The following is a 23,356-nucleotide window of genomic DNA, read 5'->3' as shown; positions in this document are numbered from 1 at the left end:
CATTGGGACAGTTGTGCACAGATGCCGTCATCTGGGTTCTCTCCTGAAGATTTTGTGATCACGCAAGTGTAATTACCACTCTGCAAGTCTGTATCCCACAAGTTTCCTTATAAATGCTCTAAACATATTGTTCAGGTTATCTCCATTCTACAGGCTCTATCAGCTCCCCCCTTTTCTCATACACACCTGTCCCCTAAGTATGGCTGCTATTTCTTCTCTTAAAGGCCTACATTAATTTTCATTTCTTTTTTCTCAAAGCCTTCCTTTAGCACCCCAGATCTCAGTAAGCTCAACTTTGTGTAACAAGTTTGATGTGTGCTAAGTCATGGTCTTTTCTCATCTATTTACCTTGCATTGCTAATGTTTAGTTACACCTTTCTATCTTGGTAGAGTATTAGCTTCTTGAGGAAAATTAAGGACATGTCCTATACAGTTTTGTATCCCCCAGCCCCAGGTGAAGATTCATAATGCATATATACCTCTAACACAGATTGAGATGCTGCCTAAAGATGACAACTGTCAAGTGTGTTAATTATTCCCATTATGCAGATGGGAATAAAATGGGGTTCATTTTGGTAGGACAAATGTGAATAAGGTCACACAACTGCTAAGTTTTGGATAGATAAAGTTTGAACTGGACGTTTGACTCGAATTTTCCTTTTCTTTTTTGTTTGAATTATTTTAGCTCTTAAATTGTATTTATTAATTTAGATTGGTAATACAGGTGTTCCTCAACTTACAATGGGATTATGTCCCAATAAGCCCTTCATAAGTTGAAAATATCATTAAGTTGAAAATGTGCTAATATATCTAACCTACCAAACAGCATAGCTTAGCCTAGCCCACCTTAAATGTGCTCACAACACTTCCATTAGACTATAGTTGGGCAAAATCATTTGGCAGCAGCATACTGAAGAGTGTTGGTTGTTTACCCTCATGATCACATGACATACTGGGAACTGAGGTTCGCTGCCCCCACCTAGCATTACAGAAGTATCATACTACCTATTGCTTGTCCAGGAAAAGATCAAAATTCAAAATTTGAAGTATGGTTTCTACTGAATGCATATCACTTTTGTACCGTCATAAAGTCAAAAATCCTAAGTTAACCTCTTGTAAGTTGGGGACTGTCTGTATGTGTACATGGTAAAACAATTCCAGAGGTTCTATTATACCACACCATACTTCTGGTAACTTAATACTTGCTTGTTTTCAAACTGTCCTTATTTTCCTCCAAGAATCCAGTTTGCTCTTCTGACTTCTGCTGTTCTACTAGTGGCTCTATCACAAAATCCAGGGATAATTTTTTTTCCCTGCTATCACCCATCCCTGCTAGTTGATCACTCAAGGCCAGCTCAGACCTCAAAGGCCCTCAAATTCAAATCTGCCTCATCCATTCTCACTGCTCCCCCAATTCAGTCTTCACTCCCTACCCATATATCACAGTCTCTCTGCCCTTCCTACCTCCTTACCCACTTCTGGTTCACTTAGGGTAACTTAGAGCCCTTCAGAAACGTACAGGAAGCTCTTACACTTTCTGATTGAGTTCTTAGCCTACAGATAGATTCTTAAGTATATTTTTTAGGCTGTCTAGTTAGTTTGATAGTCTGAGGAAACCAGTCTCAGTTTTTAGATAATGGTTTTAAATGCACAAAATAAAACACATAGGATTGTAAAGGGGACAGTGTATATTGAAATAGTTATCAAATTATTTTAAAACTAAATTTTGATGTAGTAATCTATGGGTATCCTTATTAATAGACTAAATAGTAAAAGTCTCCCAGTGGGTATAATAACTATGACCATTTCGAAGCAGCAGTGAGCACAAATGATATTTTGAGATACCCACAGTGTCTATGATGTGACATGAAAGTATCTGTGGTTTGTTTGGTGATGAGTCACAGGTCCTTCTAATACTGATGTTTTACCTACATTCATAATCAAAGCAGATGCCAAATTTCAGTTAGAGGCTAATGAAAATGAAGTATTAATTTTGTCTGTTTGCTTTTATGGACCCCAGGTAAACACCCCCTTCTTTAGCCTGGATCTCAAGACTCCATGTGATCTGCTTTCTTGTTCCCTGTTAACTTTAAAGCCGTCCAGTCTCCCTGCGTGAGCTATGCATGCTACACCCTACAGATGGGAGGCAAAATTGGAAACCACCATGTCTAACCTTACCCTTGCATCTCTGCTCTTTTGTTTGTATCTCTGCAGGTAGAGGAAGGATGGTGGGAAGGTGTTCTCAACGGGAAGACTGGAATGTTTCCTTCCAACTTCATCAAGGAGTTGTCAGGGGAGTCGGATGAGCTTGGCATTTCCCAGGATGAGCAGCTGTCCAAGTCAAGTAAGGAAGTCCACCCTACCAAGCAGGAGAAGGGCGGGGGACTGGTAGGCTGTGCTCCAGCCTCCCTTCTGTTCTGTATCCTATGCTGAGAGGCTATGGTAAACATTCATGAGTATTTTTTTGGTTGTACTACCTTAACCCATTGTGATTTAGGAAGTTGATCACTGTAAAGGTGTGACCTGCAGCCACACATTGTGTATGTCTCTGGATAGGTAACTGTCAGCCTTCATGCCCTGGTAATAACTGTCTCATGGGTGGCCCACATTGTTGTGCCTTCATATACTTCTAGAGTGTTGCTTACCATAAGTTCCTAATTATTTTAAAAATGAACCAAATGGTATTGTCAGTATTTCTCAGCAACCCTTGAGGGACTTGGAGAAAAATTACCAAAAAAAGAAAAATCACTGGTAGTAAGAAGTGAACTGCTGTGACAAGATGAGTGCATGCCATTCCCCTTAAAAGTAAGTTAAGACAACTGAGAGTCCAGGTCCCACCCTGGGTGTAAGCCTGTGTGTCCTTCCACGATGGTGACGACGAACTTCAGGTCTTTCTTTCTCCAGGGCCTGAAGGTCTCCCTCCAGCTTCTCTGCTGCCCTTTCCAGCTCACGGAGCAAAAGGTCAGGACTGGGAAACTTCGTTCTCCCAGTCACTAACCCAATTTCCCCCGTGGGCATCTTTGTATCTCTTGTGCCATCTTGTGCCAAGGTCATGGGGATGAATGTTGTAGGAGGTTCAACTGTGCAGCACTACCTAGGGATGCAGAATTTCCTTTCTGGTAAGAGGAGGGCAGCTTAGCCTGCCCAAATAATTCTTAAATGTCTTCCTTTTCCATTTGGAAAAACCTGACTTGAGTGGTGTTCTCATGTTAGTTTGTGTCTCTTTTATTTAACCAGTGGTATGATTAGACAAATGTCTGATTTGGAGGTAACACCATTTCCAGAGAAGTGCTGAGGTGATCTCCTTCACTTGGTGTCTCAGTAGCTCTGGATGATGTAGCCTGACATACCCAGAAACAGCAGCACTGGCTGGTTACCCATTGGCTTCAGCAGTGCTCCTTTCCTCCACCGCCAAAGCCTGGGACCCTCCTACCCCTGAACCCCATTCCATCCTAGAGTCTATGGTAGAAAGGACTGGAGGGTGGTGGGGGACAAACAAAGTGTCTTGGAGCTCCTGTTGCCTTCTCTGGATTGGGGTAGGGGGATTCGCTATTAACGTGGCCCAGCTGATGAGTACTACTGGGAGGGGAGAAGGTATCCTTGATCCCACATTGGTGGAAGTTACTATTGCTTTCAAAATCCGTATTAGAATTCTAGCTGCCCTGGTGTCTTTTTTTGTACTCTGGAATAACTATTGTACCTGATAATTAGGTCCTCTAATAACAATACGCTATGTCAGGGACATGGTGGATTAAATGGGATTTTTTTAGAGGGAGGACCAAATCGGGTCATTATAACATTATTTCCATGAATAAATTCATTATAAGTTCCAATAGCAATAATGTGCATAAACCACCTTGCTCTGTGGCAGACCCATAATAAATGGTAGCTCTCATTGTTAGTCAAGATAACTGTTGAAACATAACCATTTAGTATCAGTTGCTTGGAGGCTGCTTGCATACTGATCAATACCGTGTTCGCTGAAGCATTATGACTACATTTGGAAATTACTTTGGAGTTCCTCTACTGATGCAAAGGAGGAGATCTGCAGAGGTATTAGACAACCTCTTTGGAAAAGTCTTGACATCTTGGTGTCCTGCCATCTTAGCTGTGCTCTCAGAGCTGGAAGATCAGAGGAGTAATGCCTCTTGTATCTTGGAACTATTGAAACAAATTGACTTCTCTCATTCTAAGTTAGTAATATGGACAGCTCATCCTGCCTGACCCCTCAGCTAAAGGGATTTGGTGCTGGAATTCCTGGTACAGAGGATTAGGAGGTTGGGTGGACTGGTCTTTCTATTTCGCATTATGTCGTCACCTACTCAGAAGGGGCATTTTCTCTTCTAGAGACTATTCCCCACTCACACTTACTCTATTAAAAGCCTTCCATTTCAAGACCAGGAGAGCCCAGTACTTTCAGCAGCCATGTTTAGTCGCCATTGTTGAGGGGATTTTTAGTCCTCTGGAGAGACATGTCTCCTAACAAGGGTGGCTGCTTCTGATAAAGGATACATGGCCTTTGTAATCTTCCTGTATGTACAGTTAAGGAAAAGAGGGCCTATCTCTCAATCCGTCTGTCCATATTCATCTATCTGTCCATCCTTCTTTCTCTCCTTCCTTCTTTCTTCCTTCTTTTCTTCATTCAATCTTTATTGACACCCTGTTGTTACTAAAACACTACAAGGCACTGACGATATACAGAGACAACTCAGACAGGGTCCCTGCCTTCAGTAAGCTCACACTACAGAAAGAGGACATGGAAACCCAAGTTCAGCAAAGTATCCCAGGTGCTCTGCTAGCAAGCATCTGAAGAAGAGTGGGGGCGCAAAGGCAGAGAGGCCAGTCCCATGGGGATGTAGGGCTTCATAGAAGAGCAAATGTGAGAATAATGTATAGCTTGCTAAATTGAAGTAATTCCCTGAGAGAGAGAAATAGTATCTCTCGGTGTTCTGACAGAATTTCCAGTAGCAGGCCAGGCATGGTGGCCCATGCCTATAGTCACAGCACTTTGGGAGGCCAAGGTGGGTAGATAGCTTGAGCCCAGGAGTTCGAGATCAGCCTGGCCATCATGGTGAAACCCTGTCTCTACTAAAAAAAATTTAAAAATTTAAAAAAAAAAAAAATTAGCCTCATGTGCCTGGTATGCACCTGTAATCCCAGCTACTCAGGAGGCTGAGGCACAAGAAGTTCCTGAACCTGGGAGACAGAGGTTGCAGTGAGCCACAATCACACCACCATACTCCAGCCTGGGCCACAAAGTAAGACTGTTTCAAAATATACATATATATATCCAGTAGCCATTTACCCCCTGAATTTGCTTCAGTGTGTAACTATGTTAAAATTTCTATAATTGGATCAGATTACATACAGAAATTATATGTACTGGTAGGATTTTTCTAAGTAGAGCCTTTGGTTTTAAAAGGAATCTGCTTATTCTCCACTCCCAGATAATGGTGCTGGTAGTTTTGATGTGCTTTACTTAAAAAAAAAATATTTCGTTTTGAAATGTAGATTCACCGGAAGTTACAAAAATAAATACAAAACTGTACAGAGAAATCCCTTGTATCCTTCACCCAGTTTCCCCCAGTGATAACATCTTGTTATAATTATGGTACATGCATATTTACTTTTGTCATAAAACTGTAAAAATTAAAATGTGGTCCATATACAAAAGACATCTAGCTTTTTACTCTGGAATGAGCTAAAATGTACTTAATCTAGGTCTTTGTTTGACCAACCCATTAATACTCTTCACAAATAACAGTTCATTTTTCACAGAGATTGCTTAATACACAGATCTGGGAGTAAGTTAAATTCCTAATGTTTGTGCCATATTCTAATTTTTTGAGATCACAGTGACATCATTTGCAAATCCTCTTAATGTAAATGCTACCACACATTAGGGTAAGGTTTTTCTAAGAATGATAAAATCTGTATCTGAGTATGAATCATGTGTACAGTAAAAGCACATATATCTCTTCTTTTCTGACATACACACAAACACCCCTGCTTCTGTATGTACACATATTTATTTGGTATTTGTATTCTCTGCATTTCTACTTCCAGAAAATATTTCAACCAGTTATTTATTTCTTCTTCTTTTTTTTTTTTTGAAACGTAGTCTTGCACTGTGGCCCAGGCTGGAGTGCAGTGGTGCGATCTCGGCTCACTGCAACCTCCGCCTACCAGGTTCAAGCAATTCCCCTTGCCTCAGCCTCCCAAGTAGCTGGGATTACAGGTGCCCACCACCACACCCAGCTAATTTTTTAGTATTTTTAGTATAGATGGGGTTCCATTCACTGTGTTGGCCAGGCTGGTCTCTAATTAAGTAGTTATTGAGTTGAATTTTGTGTACCAATGGATGAATGTGATAGAAGAAACATTGGCATTATATTTATCAGGAAGTATGCCAAGACTGCTTGATACATGGTAGGTGTCTAATAAATGCTTTGCCTTTTACTATAAGGAGACATTTTTATTTTTGAATGACAGGTGAAAAATCGCTTGAACTTGCTTTTCTCTTATTCTGATGTATTTTTACATATGGTAGTTGGTTATAAAAGTCTCTAAACTTTCCTAGATCTTTGTTTAGGGTAATCTAGTCTATCAAGGAAATAATTGCAATGATTGTATTGGCGGATATTTTATCCATTTTATCTCAGAGTGGAAAATTTATAGTTATGTCGTAGTGGAAACTTCTCACTGCATATTTAAATTTGAAAACATCTTTACCATTTACAGAACTTATGAAACCTTAAAGGTAGTTTTTCAAAAAATATTCTTATAAACTTTTTACTGTTGAAAATTTCTAACATATGCAAAAATAAGAATAGTCTAATGAACCCCTGTGTACCTATCACTCAGCTTCAGCAATTATTAACCTTTGTCCAATTTATTAAAATTATAGCCCTCCACACACTTTGTCCATATTATCTTGAAGGCAAACCCCAGATATTATATAATTTAATTCATAAATATTGTAACATGCATCAGTAAAAGAGTGTCTAAAAATACCATTTATCTCACACACATAAAATTATGGCAGTTCCTTAGAATAATTAAACACGTGCTCACTGTTCACTTCCCCTAAAGTCTTTTTTATTACAATTTATTCGACTCTGTATCCAGATAAAGTACATAAATTGCAGTTAGTTACTATGTCTCAAATCTCTTCTTTGAATCTGTAGATTTCTCCTTCATATCTCCTTTTTTTCTTATAATTTTTTTGCTAAGGAAACTGAGCCCCTTTGTCCATTAGTTTCTCACTGTGTAGCTTTTGCCAGTTTCATCTCTGCTGTGTCATTAAGTCTGTATTCCTATAAATTGATCATTAGATTTAGGGACTTGATTAGATTCAGGTTTGCTACACAGGTAGCAAACCTGCTGCCTAGATGGTAATGGATAATCCACTTGGAGGCTCATAATGTCTGGCTGTCCTACTTTTTGAATGTCAGCAGCCATTGGTAAATGTCTCCCAAACCGAGTTACTCATTAGGACTTGCAAAGTGGTTTCAACCAGAAGTTTTAAAATAATAATAGAATGGGCTCCCATGTAAGAGATCAATAGTCCAAAAAAGTGTTTAGTAAATTAGATTTTTAAAAATCAAGAGCCAAGTGGTTGTGCTGATAGTGTAGGCAAAATCTTATGATGTTAAGGTGGAAAGGAACTTAGATATAGTTTAACTCAGTGTCAGCTGAGAACACTGAAGCGCAGTGAAATTAAGTCCCAGGCTTTGAGTAATGGGAAGAAAATGATATATAAGCCTTCCACACACACTCTAGTGCTGCCTCCATTACATGAATAGTTCACCTTTTCACAGGGCATCTGACAAATTTCAAGCCTGAGTACAGTTTAGCTTATTTCCTCTTATTGTCACAGATCATGATTAGTTAATTGCTTTCAGTTACAATTTTGCACATGCTACTGTTGACTAAATGTACAGTGGCAAAGAAATCCGGATATGACTGTTGTTCAACCTCAATTTTATATGTATTTTGCCTTACATTTAAGAAGTAAATGTGTCTTTTCTGCTTTTCACATCCTTTGATATTATTTGCTTTCAAATAATGGTTGTAAAACTAAAAGTATCCCTGTTTATTAAATTTTATAGCTACATAAACATTTTCAGTTATTTCCCACAGTCTTCAGAGGAAGAAAGTTCGCATTTTCTTTCTGTATCTATTAATAACCATGATTTTTCTGCTGGTATTGAATTCCTCATTTTCCTAATTCCTTATTTAAAAAGTTGAGGTTCTGGTATTTTAGTATCAGACTTGTCAGGCTAAGACAAAGATGAAGATGGAGGCCAGGTGTGGTGGCTCACACCTGTAATCCCAGCACCTTGGGAGGCTGAGGTGGGAGGATCACTTGAACCTGCGAGTTTGAGACCAGCCTAAGCAACATGATAAAACCCCATCTCTAAAAAAAATAGAAAAAAATTTGCTAGGTGTGGTGGCATGTGCCTGTGGTCCCAGCTACTCAGGAGGCTGAGGCAGGAGGATTGCTTAAACTTGGGAGGTCAAGGCTGCAGTGGACTATGATCGTGCCATTGCTCTCAAGCCTGGGCAACAGAGCAAGATTCTGTCTCAAAAAAAAGAGAGAAAAAAAGATGGCTTTAAAAAACATTTAGCAAACCACTGCCATGATACAGAAATAATTGTGTTTCATTAGCTATAAGAAATGGATTGCTCAGTGTCCCTTGCCTGTAAAAATGAAAGCCAGTATGACAAATTCCACTCTGTGGCATAATTAAACTTTTTTTCTTTGTAATATTAGATGGTATTTGTTTGGGGTATGATGTTCTATTAGCAATGAAGAACAATGAGCAAATTGATGTGAAAGTTTCAGGCAAAATTAGATGCTAGCATAAGTATATGGTTTTGTGTGTAAATTTTAAAATTCTTCCCTTTTATAGTGTTTGCTGCCTTCAAGTACTAATACTTAATGGTGACAGTACACAATTTCCCTCAGTAAGGTCAATATCACTCATATTTATAACCTTTCCAATTGGCTTTTTCCTTCTTCACATAGGACACCCAGCCCCAGCCCAGACTGCATCTCAAATTGCCTTGCTGCTAGTGCACAGAGAGACTTTGCAGAAAGGCTTGACCGTTCAGAGACATCAGAGCCATGGTCTACTCAGGCTTGGTCTTGGGGAAGAACACATGGAAGTTCTAGTGTACTTGGGTGAACATTATCAAAACACTGCCTTTTAAAAAATCTTACACTTCCTTATTTTCTAACACTTGAGAGGACTGCTGCTGTTAACTTTTGGAGGGCCAGGCTCACAAAACTGCTGTGTTCTGAGAGTAGTGTTGACTTAATGACTGAAATTAAGCAGAATAAAAATTTGCCCAAATAAAAACTAACCACTGTTACTTGCTCCACTTTTGTCATCAAAGTCCTTTAAGTGTAACAAGAACATTTGAAACTTTGTTATGTCTTCAGATTATTCGTACACACCCACTGATTTGAATGCCTATGTTTTTGCTTTAATTGGATGGAGCCCATCTGTTGAAAAGGGCACATTTCAAAACAAGGATGTACCACCATGGCTGTAGGACACAGAAATTAGAAATACCTGATCCCATTTAAGTTGTTGCTCTGATCATTCACAATTCGTGCCAAGGCCCAGAAACTGACAGTGTGGTTTCTCTTGGGTTTCCCATTTTCACATGGAGTGTTTCTAAGAAGTGAGACAAGTTGCGTTCTCCCTTCACTTAGTGTTACTCTCTGCTTCTCTGTAAATGTAGCCTAGCTTTTTAATCCTCCAGACTTATTAGGAAGCTGTATGACTGGCCTCCAGTATGAATATTTAACTAACAAACCATAATAGAATTTATTCTCAGATAATTTAAAGTAATATGTTTATTAATTGAATTTGCCTTTAGCAAATCATTTTGCCTGTCGGTGGTACTCTCTGTAGGCCTTTGTGGGTGGGTGAGGGTGTGGGTGGTGGGTGTGGGATGGTGGGTTGGAGTACACTCAAACCAGAGCAGTATGTGTGTATTCTGTGTAGTTGCTCATGGTTCCAGGGATATTTGGGCTTTAGTCATGTGTTCAATCTTATGCTATTGGTAATCTCTACTTGTAACAACAAAAAAAGATAATTTGATACTTGACACTGGGTGAGTCCTATGTCCTCATGCTTAAGTACAGTTTCATGACTGACACAGCAGAATCCCAATTAAGATACTTTGAGAAATAGGGTTTTCTGGTATCCTTCATGCTAAGCAGGAAACCCCGTATGTTCATATGGATGCCACTGTTGGTTTCAAACCTCAGTGGTGAAACCCCTCTTGCCAGTATATTAATACATTTTCTTGCTTAAAGGCACTGAGGTTGACAGATTTTTTTATTTTTATTATTATTTTTTTATACAGAGTCTTGCACTATTGCCCGGCTGGAGTGCAGTGGTGCAATCTTGGCTCACTGCAACCTCTGCCTATGGTTCAAGCGATTCTCTTGTCTCAGCCTCCCAAGTATCTGGGACTACAGGTGCATGCCACCATGCCCAGCTAAGTTTTGTATTTTTAGTAGAGACAGGGTTTCACCATGTTGGCCAGGATGGTCTCGATCTCTTGACCTCGTGATCTGCCCACCTTGGCCTCCCAAAGTGCTGGGATTACAGGCGTGAGCCACTGTGCCCAGCCGACAGATCTTTTAAAGAGAATTCTGTGTCTTGTTTAGATTCTTGGGGGCATGAATATTCATTTTTATCATATAGGTCTCTAGGGGTAGAAGATAAAGGATAATGGGTCTAAATCTTTATTATGCATAGGTTGTACTCTCCAAAGAGAAGATTGTGCTGTATGATTGAGGTAATTAAGGGATCCAATTGATTGGATTCCCTCTGGTTAATTGAAGTTTTCCCATGCTTTAAGTTACAATGCTTGAAATGGCTTCCAGGTTTAAACTGGGCACAATGTACATGCCAGTCATTTGCAGAGGCAAGCCCCAATTTCTGGGTGCTCATGCCATCCTGGTTGCATGGGGACTTTGGGCTCATTCTGTAACATTCTTAAATCCTGCCTAATGGTCTCTGCTTAATTTTGTGGATGAAGCTCTTGCAGTGGATTCATTGAAGGCAAATTGAGTTAAAGACTCTTCCTCTTCCTTCTTTTGCCATCATTTGCTCCCCCTTCCTCCCTCTCTTGTTTTTCTCTCCCCTTCTCTTCTCTCATTCACTGTCAGGAAAGACTACCTTTGAAGGGACAATTCTGTACCGAGCTGCACCGGGAAAGACGGAGGGCCACAGACGCTATTACAGTGAGTGACCTTAACAGCAGAAGGCATTTGTAAAGATAAGATCTGGATACTTGTGTTTTTTGATGCAGCTGCCCTTTCCTGAGCTGCTCATGCTTATGCCAAGTGTATATGTGAATATCTGATCCAAGGACATGGACTTATTTGTCTAAGATAAGTGTCATCTCCTTGGCGTGTGCTAAGGAGCATTCCCAGCACCAGTCCCTGGCGCTTTTGTTTGCTTTGTGCCTCTATTATGTATGTGATATGTGTGCATGAACCATACGTGCAGACAAAGGGGCAGTAGCATTTGTCATGGCATATGTATTTGTACCAGTATCTCTGGGCTTCTGGAGTGGTGTAAGATGGCTTCCTGCAGAGATGTCAACCTCTCATGGTTATTGCTTTTTCCAAGTGGGTCATTGAAAACCAGTAAACCATTTTGTCATTGTGTGGTTCAAAGAAGTAAGAATTTGGCATGAAAATCCATGCCAGAAATGGCGTTTTGCTTTGCTCGCTCAGCCAATTACCACATGGCAGACTTTTTTTTTTTTTTTTTTTTTTTTTTTTTTTTTTTTTTTTTTTTTTTTTTTTTTTTTTTTTTTTTTTTTTTTTTTTTTTTTTTTTAAGCAGGACAATGTGTAGGCTTTTGTGTTGTGAAATAAGCCTGCAAAAAATTGAAGGGAAGGAGATGAATGAGATGCCCTTAGAATGGTTCTTGCCACATAGTAAGCTCTATCCATGTAAAGTGTTAAATTAAAAATCGATAAAAATGGCTCATGGATCTCAACTGATCAATGCTGGAAGACTGGGTACATTCCAGAAAAGTGGACAGTTAAAGGACTATCAGAACAAAATTGAGGAGGCTTTGTTCTTTTTTTCCCACCTTGGAAGAGAGCATCCACGTTAGTTTCCATATACACATATGCATACATACATATATGCATGGATATGATGAGAGAGAAGGTTCCGACATGAACACCAGAGCCATGCTTCACAAACTGGGGTCAAATTTATTTTTCTTGCCACTCCGCCATGGGAAGATGCATGGCCCTACTACATATGACCTCACTACACATGCAGTGTGCCACCTGTGCCTCAATTTGGGAGTTTGACAGCACCTAGATTGCTCTGTGCCCTGTTCATTTAGATGACTCCACCACCAGCCATATGTCTGGAAGTTATACCAGTGCACACGGTTAAAACACTAAAGTATTGCTCCAGACACACATACTTTCTGCACTTCTCTCACCATTGCCTACCTGTAATGAGCCCTTCATGAATTTGCCCCCATCCACAGTCCACACTCTGGGTTGTATCACCCAAGAGTGTCACCTGACATTCCAGACATGACATTGGGACATTTTATGGGATAACATGTATGATGGGCATGAGTTGCTAAAAGTTGGAGCACCAAATGAACATGTAAATGAAAAGTCACTTTTCTTTTCTTCTAAAGGGAAGGAAGTAGATTTTGAATTATTTTACCAACACAGATAGTTAGATGTTTAATTTATACACTTAAAAGTGATAGAACCAGCCTGTCAGAATTCCTGGAAGAAAAATCTGTGTGTTTCCTTCCCGGGCCATGCTTGTATGGTTGAATGACTGTGCAGCCTCTCCCTATGTAACATAGAGTATTTCTTACGATGATTAGTATAAACTTATTAAGATGAGCCCGGCAGACAGCAAATCCCAAAAACCAGAAGCTCAGTGAAATGAGGATGGCATTAGCTGAAAATATTACAGTTCTAACTAATGATGAATGATAGAAGAACCTTTCAAATTCTCCGCTTTGAAGAACTAAAATACACTTGCCCTAATCTGTTTGCCCTGCTGCCTTCTGGTGGTGATGGGGGCAGTGTGCTGAGGAAGCGGGGTGGTGATGGTTTCCTTCCACTAATTGTTTCTTTATTTCACCCTCAAATGGCTCTTTCCAAGCCAGAAAGGAATATACAAGCCATTTATCACATAGAATCCATATGCAAAATGAGAACATGTTAAGGGGGAAATGACACAATATTTAGACTCCAAAATTATACTCCAGCAGGGATATTTGCAAAAACAATGAACAGATAAACCATGAATGGATAGCTAATTGGGGGAGGGTTCTTGATGTTTACACACTCTAATCCTGTCCTGTGAATTGCGGCTGACCCCATTGTTATGGGCTGTTTCTCATTCAGTCCTGTGTTCTTGCTCACAAATGCTGGTTTTCAGTTAATTAAAATGTACACCAGGGATCTTCCTCCTCCCCCACCCTTTTGGCTTAAAAATACCATTTTATGGAAAACAGCAGCAACAACAAACAAAACCATTGTTTTAAGGATTTGATTTTGAAACGTGTTAGCAGTTTATAATGACGTTTCTACGTTTTGTCTGTTTTCATTTAACAGTTTCTTCCTGCACTGAGACTTCCTTATTTGAATGACTTCAACATTTTATGAGAGTTTATGTGAGCAAGTATTTGGTGTATCATTCTTATGGACTAGGAGGCCACCTTACCTGTAGGAAGATAATGCACAATTGGCTAATAGAGAACATTTGATGGCATATTTTCATTTCAAGGGCATGGTTATGATCAGGAGATGTAGTAAATGTTCAGGAGCTATTCTACACATCTAGAGGCTTTCAGAGATGGGTTAATGACAGAGTTTAGTATTCCATAAAATATTCTTTGAATCCTCCCCTTTGATGGCATAATTGATATACTGACCATCAAGAAAGAAAGTACACCCAGAAATTAACTAGATACAAATAGGCTCTTCCTTTTAGGAACACGATTGTGGGCAGAGCCTGGGGGAAAAAGTATCTGGGGAGGTAAGTGTCCATGTTGTCTTGCTGATAACTATTTTATGACTCTAAACACATGCCGCAAAAGGTCCAGGGAAGAGTGTCATGTCCCCAATGTTCTTCTTGGAAAGGAATTCAGCTTTGGGAAAACTGGTGTTTAAGGGAGAGAAGAAGGGCTGTAGGTTTGGGGGATGCTGGCCTCTGGGAGGGCAGCTTCCTTTCCGTCTTTAACAAATGATCATCTTGCTGGTGAAACTGTCTTAATGTCAAGTTTGGTTTAATGCTTTCCTAGAGAAACATGTCTGCATGCGTTTATTCCTTGTGAAGCCATCCAAAAAGATTTAATTCTTTGGCAGTTATAATTTTGTGTGGTTTCTTTAATTGCTAATTTGTTTAAATGGCTTTTAGCTTTACAGCTTCCCTTTAGGAAATGTTACTTTCATTGCTAATTGCTAATTGACATGAGTCATAGAGATTGGAGGTACAGTATGTGGTACTGACTGGGTGGGGAGGCGACGAGGTGGATGGGAAGGGTTATTATTGCACAGGCTCTGGCAAAACAAATTCGGATCGAAACCAGGCTCCCAGCTAAAGAGGGGTGAAATTTCACATGTACAAAGATACTTGCTTAGAATTGGATTTTCTGAAAAGTTGTTTTGATTCACTTCTTAAAAGTTAGGGATAGGGAGATCAAACAAAACTCAGAGCCAGTCAAACTACTCAACACACTGAATACAAAAGCCTAGTGCAAGTTATCCTGTGCCCAGTAACACTTAGAGAGATGGTTCCTGGCTGGTTGTGAAGTTCTTCAGGGCTCTGACTGATTTCTGAGCTCTCTCTCACCATCCCCACTCTTGACAGGTTTAAGGGAAACCACAGGCTCCGAGAGTGATGGGGGTGACTCAAGCAGCACCAAGTCTGAAGGTGCCAACGGGACAGTGGCAACTGCAGCAATCCAGCCTAAGAAAGTTAAAGGAGTGGGCTTTGGAGACATTTTCAAAGACAAGCCAATCAAACTAAGACCAAGATCAATTGAAGTAGAAAATGACTTTCTGCCGGTGGAAAAGGTATGTTCGACAGTTTTTGTTTGATTTCAACATAATGTGGAATATCCAAAAGTATGTCATGGGGTTTGGTTCAGGAAGCTTCCAGTTTCTCTTTTAGGGTTTCCATGTCCTCATGTACTAGCTGTTTGTCCTGTCTCCTTTTTCACCTCTTCCTCTATGTGGGAACAACTTCCCTCAAATGGCTCATGCTCTAGTTTGCTGCTTCCTTTCTTACTGATCTCTCTAGGGAATGTTTCTCAGGATGACTTTTGAAATAGACCAGCACTTCTCTATCTGCTTTCCAGAAAAAACCCTCATTCCTGGACTCATCTAAGTGTATGACCTTCACACTTTTCAGACACTGGACAATCCCTCTCCTCTTCCTGTACATTTCTCTAGTGCTTTGTGCTTGGGTGTGCTGACTGTGAAGGAATTGTGCACCTTTTCTCTAAGAGTAAGGTGGAGACAATTTCAGACTGTTGAAAGGAATTCTCCTGTGTGAATGATGGAGATGGCTTGTGCCGTGACTCCCTGAGTTGTTTCGTTCAGGAAGCTGGCTGTTTCCTTCCGCCTCTGGTTCTAGGCTAGTGAGAGGCAGGCGCCATATTGCTGCTAAGTACGTGGTTACCATAGCAACACACCCAGAGCCCTGGAGCTTGTGGCTGCGGATGACGTGTACTGTGGTATACTTCTAAGCATTGTAGCCTTGCTTAGGAGTTGATAAATACCGTGGAATTTTCCAAATTATAATAAGCTACACTAGTGCTATGCTGAAGGAATGTTTGTTAATTCGATTTAGTGCTGAAATTTTTGCTTTGACAAGTTTGTGCCAGCAGGTTTGGGGGATGAGGTATTGGCAACCTCTCTAATGCAGGTTTATGGGTGGGTCTTAAGTGTTTTTTTGTGGGGTGGAGTAACATTTTAAAGATTGCATCATCTTCTGCAGCTGTAGGACTTCCCACCCCTCCACTGGCCCTCAGCAACCTTGCCCAGTGTCATCATGCATTAGAAACAGAACCTGAAAAGGAAACTTTTCAAACACTGAATCCCTCCAGAGATGAGTCAGGCAGAAAGGACAGATACCTAGAAATTAAAAACTGTTTCATTTAAACTCTTTTGTTTTTCAATGTTGAAGTTTCTTTGAGCCAGCATTGTTCCTTTCAGCAATCAATGTATGATATTGTTTTTAAGATCTGAAAACTATCTAGTGTCCCAGCTCGTGAGCTCACTCTGTTTCACATGGTCACATTCAGATTCCTGTAAACGTTTACCAAAGAGCAAGTCCCCGTCTTGGAAAGGAACAATGGGTGTAGTTTTTCTTCATTTTATTCAAGTGATTGAAGTGAACATGACCATTGACTCAGTCAGCAAACAGTTCATTCCTTTTGTTTGTTTTATGATTCTTGGCCTTTTTTTTCTTCCTGTAGGAGGACTGTGTGTGTGTGTGCATGTGTGTGTGTGTGTGTGTGTGTGTGTGTGTTTCTCTTATTATTGCTATTAATATTTGTTTTAGCCGCCAATAATAAATTGAGTTACTGTCGATAGCAATGTCAGTGTCAAATATAATACTTTAAGGTTTTTATCTCAGCACATTTCTTTCCTGAACCTCAGAGCTGTATGTCCAACTGCCTGCTTACCTCAATATCTCCACTTGAAGATCTTAAATTCATATCTGTTTGCCCAAACCTGAACTCATCATCCCCCTCCAACAACTCTACTCACAGTTTTTTCATCTCAGTTGAAGGCAGCACCATCCCCTACTCCTGTTGCTCAGAACAGAAACCCTTGGGTTATCACTCTTTCTCTCAGCTCTGCCTCCTAAATATGTCCACCATCCACCTATGTCTCATCGCCTCCAGTGCCCCTTAATAGGGCTTTCTGCCTCTCCCCTTCCCCCTACAGTTTAGTTTCATGAGCGAAGCCAAGGAGAACGTTTGAAAACCCAAGTCACATCATGCTACTCATCTGCTCACACCCCTGCCATTGCTTTCCTGAGAACAAAAGTGGGACCCAGCCCTCCTTACTGCTGGGACTTCCTTCCACACTGCTCCCCCTTCACTTCCTTTGTTCTGGGTCCTTGCTCTTCCTCAGACATACCATGTACACTCCTACAGGGAGCATTTGCTGCAATGGTCTTCTCAGCCTGGGCACTCTGCATCTACCTGCCCACTTGGCTGCCTCGTTTTCCACCCTGCCATCTTAGCTGAAACCTCACCCCGTCCCCCTTCCAGGCACTACGTATTTTGTTCTCTGTGGCACATCCGTCTTTTAACAGATTTATTTTTGTTATATCTATCACTTATTTTGTTTACTAATCTACTGTATGTGCTTAGAACAGTGCATGGCACATTATAGGTGCTCAATAAATATTGTTGAATGAATAATATTAAAATCTATATTAATGCTGCACTTTAAAGATTACAGACATCTCTAGAATGAGAATATTGGGTAAGATAATGTAGCACTTGTGTAGTTGAAAATACATCAGTTGTGTAGCTCACTGTACCTCTGTGAAGCAGAGAGTTGATTTATTGCATTGGTATTAGTGCCATGAAGTGTTAACCTCATCAGATATATATATATGTGTGTGCGCATGTGTGTTTAACATCCCTAATCCAATATCCACAATGCTACAAAATCAAAACTTACTGAGCCCCAACATGATTCTCAAAGTAAATTTTCACTGGAGCATTTTGGATTTCGCATTTTTGGATTAGGAATGCTCAACCTGGATGTATTCTGCTGATATTCCAAAATTCAAAAAGAAAAAAACCTGAAATCCCGAACACTTCTGGTCCCAAGCATTTCGGGGGATATTTGATGTGTGTGTGTGTATATGCGTGCATGTGTGTGCGTGCACGCGCACACACACATGCGCATACACACACACACACACACACACACACACACACACACATTTGTGCATGCATTCTGATTCCTGATTTGTCTGCAGAATGAAACCATGTGCTGGAAGCTCCCTAAACCCATTTCTCATGTGGGGCCACTGGGAAAAACATAAACTTCTCAGCCTGCTTTACTGGGTGTGGACAATTTTTACAACATCTAAGAGGATTTGAAACTATCTCCACCCCGTGTTGTTGACGTCACAGATAGTTGCATAGATTTTGGATCCATCATGTTATTGTACAACCTGGCACAACAGCCGATAAGTGTGATACAGTTTTATTAGCATGCAAAACCTGGTTTTCATCACTTTTGAGATGGTTTTGTGTCCAAGATTTATGTTTAAGGAAGAAAGCTTCCTTTGAGAATTGAGCTTGCTGTTTTGATTTTTAGAAGCACGAATTGTATTTTGTGTGATAGCATTCGGTAGGTGAGGCCCAAGCAGGTCTCCTGCTCAGGCTGGGACAGTTGACCTGAAATGTCTGGCTTGGTAACTTGGATGAGGGAAAAAGGGAATCTGACAATTATTAACAGCTGTGAGCATCATATTATACTTTTCGTTCAAGACTGTGAAGTTTTTTTTTGTTTTTTGAAACAGAGTATTGATCTGTTGCCTAGGCTAGAGTGCAGTGGCACAATCTTGGCTCATGGCAACCTCTGTCTCCCAAGTTCAAGTGATTCTCATGCCTCAGTCTCCTAAGTAGCTGGGATTACAGGCGCACACCACCACAGCCAGCTAATATTTTTTGTATTTTTAGTAGAGATGGGGTTTCACAATGTTGACCAGGGGGGTCTTGAACTCCTGACCTCAAGTGATCTGCCCACCTTGGTCTCCCAAAGTGCTGGGATTATAGGTTTGAGTCACTATGCGTGGCCAAGTTTGTGAGGTATTGAGATCTACTTTTCTGAGCCAGTGGATAATCTTGTGCTTATCTTATATTTTAATCTATATTATCCTACCCAGAGTTAATGATTAGATTATATACCAGGAGAGATATTGCTTAACATCCCTTCACCAACTGTGAATAGATAGATAGTTCATGTAGGTATTCTTGCTTCTCTTATTAAGCTATAAGGAAGGATTCCATTTATGAATCTTTTAAATACCACCAAGTGGATATGTCTCTGAATGATTTGTTTAATGTACCGTTTAGCTGAAATATTTACAGCTGAGATGATTTAACTTCTGGGACTTGGTTCCTATAGTCCAGCAGACGAAAGAGTGGGGCATAGAGGAGACACTGATCATGAATTGGTATTTGTTGAAACTGGATGGTGTATACACTATTTTTGTGTCTGTTAGAAATTTCCCTTGATAAAAGGTTAAAAGAGGAAAAAAAAGAACCTTGGAGAAACATGTCCCATTTAAACTAAGCTCAGATGTAAATATGTTCTGTATCAAAATATGGCTAAAGAGGAACCGAATTAAACCTTAGAAAATTATAGGGCCATAGTACCATTGTCCTAGCTGATTGACCTTGACAAAGTCAGCCTCAGCTGGCCCATCTGTAAAATGGGAATACTTTTTTTTTTTAACCTATCCTCCCTCACAAAATTTAAAAAAAAAAGTACCTGAAAATACTTTCTAAATTATAAATATGACTCATTTCAGCTAGCGTGTATTGAATGCTCACTAAGTATACTCAGTACTGAGGATACAGTGGTAAAGGAGACCAGGTCACTGCCCTTGGGAAGCTACAGAAAAGTAAATAAGCAATAATAATAGAGTATAGGAAATGCCATAGTCAGGCTGAGAACACAGTGTTGTACTGTAGAAGCCCTCAGGCATGGCAGGAAGTGGTGAGTTGTTACGGAGGCTGGAAGGTGTGTTTTTGTTCATGTGTGTGTGTACCAGCTTCCTACAGGAAGTGATATTTAGGCTGAAAACCATGGGTCCAATTGGCATAGAGTTACTAAGGTGGGGAGAGTAACATCTCTAAATGCCTTGAACAGGGAAAGAGATACCACAGATGATGTATACAGCCTCCAGCAGGAGGTGGGGAAAAAAGCAGGGCCTAGATCATGAAGAATCTTGTGAGACTTGTTAAGGAGTTGGACTTGACCTGGAGAGCAATGGGAAACTATCAAAGTGTTTTAAGCAAGAGAGTGACATGATCAGATAGATGGTTTAGGAAAAGAATTCCAACTGCAGTGTGAGGAGTGGATTACAGAAGACAGGGTGACTAAAATTTAGAAGAGAAGTAACAGAAACATGTTGGCTTTCCTGATAAATAGCCCCCCACTCCAAATCTAGGTTCTAAACCAGTTAATTAATTAGATGAGTGAGTGAATGAATAATCAAAATATTAATTTTGCTGTTTTTTTTTTCAGTATAGATATCCAGTTGATCTAGCACTGTTTATTGAAAAGATTATCCTTTCTGCACTGCATAGCCCTGTCACCCTAGTCATAACCTAAGTGGCTATATATAAATGGGCCTATTTCTGGACTCTGTTCTTTTGGTCTGTTTGCCCTTGTACCCATTCTGTGCTGCCTAGATACTTATTCCTCTTTAAGATTACCTAAGCTATTCATGGCCCTTTGCATTTTTATTTAAATTTTAGAATCAGTTTGTCAATCCCCTATCATTAAAAAAAAAACACCCTCCTGGGATTTTGATTGAACTTGCATTGAATCTATAGATACTTTTTATGACAATTGGTACCTTTCCAATTCGTGAACATGGTATATTCCTCTATTTGTATGGATCTTATTTTGTGAAATGTTCTCAAGCTGAACACATATGATTTGTGATCTCTCTGTATATATGTTATATTGGAATGTCATTACTGATGAAGGCAAAGTTGGAAGGTACAGATGAGGGTGAGGGACAAATGGGCCTGCCAGCTGATTCCCAGAATTAGACAGATTTGCCCACACAATCTCAGCAACATTGGACTAATTCAGGCCAATGCGAAATAGAGGGACCTGCCCCTTGAGGAACAGCAGAGAAAGCTAACTTCCAAGAGGAGGAAAGAGAAGAGCCAAGCTGAGCACGCCCAGTTTATTTTCTTAAAATCACCTGGGAGAGTTAAGTAATTTCACTCTCCCAGGGGAGAATGCATAAAGGGGCAGAGAATGGCAGGAGTTTCCAGTTGTGTCCAGAAAGTGTCCATTTGGATTTCTTTTCATAGAAGGAAGCATCAAGGCAAGGGATGTTCAAACAGTTTGAACTATGGAGAGAAATGGATGGTTTGGGGAAATATTTTGAAGATAAAATCAAGTTTGACAGTATGTGGGGGATAAAGGACAGGGAGGACTTAAAGATGGTGCCTTGGGCAACTGGCTTAAGCAGCTGAGTGGGTGGTAGTACTGTTTCCTGATTAGAAAACACTGGAGAAAGAAGATACTTGGGAAGGAAGGACATGGGTTAGACTAGCTGGATTTGGAAGTTCTTGTGAGCCTGTATCAAGTAGAGGCATCCAGCAGGCAGATGGATAAGTAAGTCTAGTGATTGGGAGAGAACTGTAAATGTAGGTTTCAGAGTCATCAGCCTAGAGATTGTATTGGAAGACTCTGAGCAAGAAGGCAGCCCAGACAGAATTGTAGTCTCATGAATATAGCTGGTACCTCTGTCTCCCAACTGTGGATCTGAGAAGGAATTTCCTTATCAGGCTATATTCTGGTGACCCAGCCTGGCCCTACTCTTTTTTTCTAAACTCCTTCCCTTTTTATGAGTCACTTAGATGATCACTTCTGACCAATCACTTAGGGAAAGGAGTGTCAGTTATTACACATGGATAGGTAAGTTACAGGTACTCGAGTAAGTCTCAGGACCTAACCTGACATGGCTTTATATTGAATAATGCTGGCTTTTTGGTGCCAGCTCATTCCATGCCCTAGCCCTTTAGGCACTACCAGTCTTAGCCCATTTAATTATTGGAAAAACCAGTCGTTTTTGCCTTGCTGGAAAAGAAATGTCTAAACTTCATGGTTTACCAGGTTGGTTGTTTACTGGATTCCCTATGGAGAAATCTTCTTTCCCATGGTCTTCCTGTCTTAGGTGATTTCTATTAGTGACTTCTGACATCTCTCTCTTGAATTTTATCTATACTTTCTAGAAGACATTGTGTTTGTGACAGTCTCTTTTTCGACTCTTGTCATCTTGAATCTCATTTATAGAATTATAGTCACCCAAATTAATGCCTTTATGGTATCAACATTGTAGCTTTTACTTGTGACAGATAATTAGAATTAAAATTGTATATAAATGAGAGTCACTAATCAAATTTTAAATTAGCCATATTACAGTAAAAGATTTTAAATATTTTCATGCATATCTCAGGTAGTCTTTTTTTTGTTTCTAATTTTTGCAGGTGAATAATAGGTATGTGTATTTATGGGGTATATGAAATATTTTGATACAGGCATGCACTGGGAAATAAGCACTTTATGGAGAATAGGGTATCCATCCCCTCAAGCATTTTTCCTTTGAGTTATAAACAATAAAATTATACACTTTAAGTTATTTTAAATTGTACAATTAAGTTATTATTGACTATAGTAACCCAGTTGTGCTACCAAACAGTAGGTCTTATTCATTCATTCTGGGTTTTTTTGTACCCGTTAATCATCCCCACCTCCCACCCAGCCCCCACCCAGGTAGTCTTTTTATCCATTCTAATAAAAACTTATTAAGCTGTATACTCATATGAAATTAAAACGTGACAATAAAGTGATAATCTTAGTTCCTTAAAAATGAGAGATCTATGTCCTAATCCTTTGAAGACTAGAAATAAGCTCTGGAGACCTCCAAAAGCTAATGAGATATACTCTTTGACTAATTAAACACAAGAATCAAAACCTTGTTGTGATTAACTGAGACCTAGAGTATTGACTGTCCCTCATTTTGGTTGAAAAATAAGATTGTGTCTCTTGAGTTCTTGGAAAACCTGTGGTTTTAAATGACAGATGGTGTTAAGATGCCCACTGGTTCCTTGGGTTGAATGAAGTGTTTGAGATTTTCAGACTTTTTGGCTTCTCTCTCCCCAGAGTGTCTCTATTTTGTTTTCTGATCTGGAAAAAATAAGGAAGGAAGAGGGGAGTTAGTAGGGAAAGGGAAACAGAAACAGTGAACCCCTATTACAGGATTATTCATTACCATGTTGGGTGCTGCTTTCTGTTTTATGTATGTTTAACATGAACTTTCCAAAACATTCAGCCTAGTGTAGTTTCTAAGAAATATTTAGTTGCAGCCAGACTGTCACCAAGAATCATATTCCCAGAAGGTTTTCAAATTGTATTTTTAAGAGTATAGTGGGCCGGGCGCGGTGGCTCAAGCCTGTAATCCCAGCGCTTTGGGAGGCCGAGGTGGGTGGATCACGAGGTCAAGAGATCAAGACCATCCTGGTCAACATGGTGAAACCCC

At 40.0% G+C, this 23,356-nt stretch overlaps 1 protein-coding gene across 11 annotated transcripts in view; it reads left to right on the top strand.

Annotated features, from left to right (window-relative positions):
* Nucleotides 1-23,356, top strand: part of SH3KBP1 (SH3 domain containing kinase binding protein 1) — a 383,287-nt gene that overhangs the window by 198,856 nt on the left and 161,075 nt on the right. For 7 of the 11 annotated variants that reach the window (XM_017540642.2, XM_017540638.2, XM_017540641.2 and 4 more), the window contains 3 exons: nucleotides 2,215-2,344; nucleotides 11,195-11,269; nucleotides 14,900-15,105. In XM_017540642.2, the coding sequence (XP_017396131.1) occupies nucleotides 2,215-2,344; nucleotides 11,195-11,269; nucleotides 14,900-15,105 (411 nt within the window). The remainder of the gene's footprint in view (nucleotides 1-2,214; nucleotides 2,345-11,194; nucleotides 11,270-14,899; nucleotides 15,106-23,356) is intronic. The other 4 variants (XM_037742805.1, XM_017540639.2, XM_017540645.2 and 1 more) reach the window with 1 other exon arrangement.

The sequence above is a fragment of the Cebus imitator genome, unplaced genomic scaffold, assembly GCF_001604975.1.
Source record: "Cebus imitator isolate Cc_AM_T3 unplaced genomic scaffold, Cebus_imitator-1.0 Scaffold128, whole genome shotgun sequence".
NCBI lineage: Eukaryota > Metazoa > Chordata > Mammalia > Primates > Cebidae > Cebus > Cebus imitator.
This window is presented reverse-complemented; position numbering and strand designations above follow the sequence as displayed.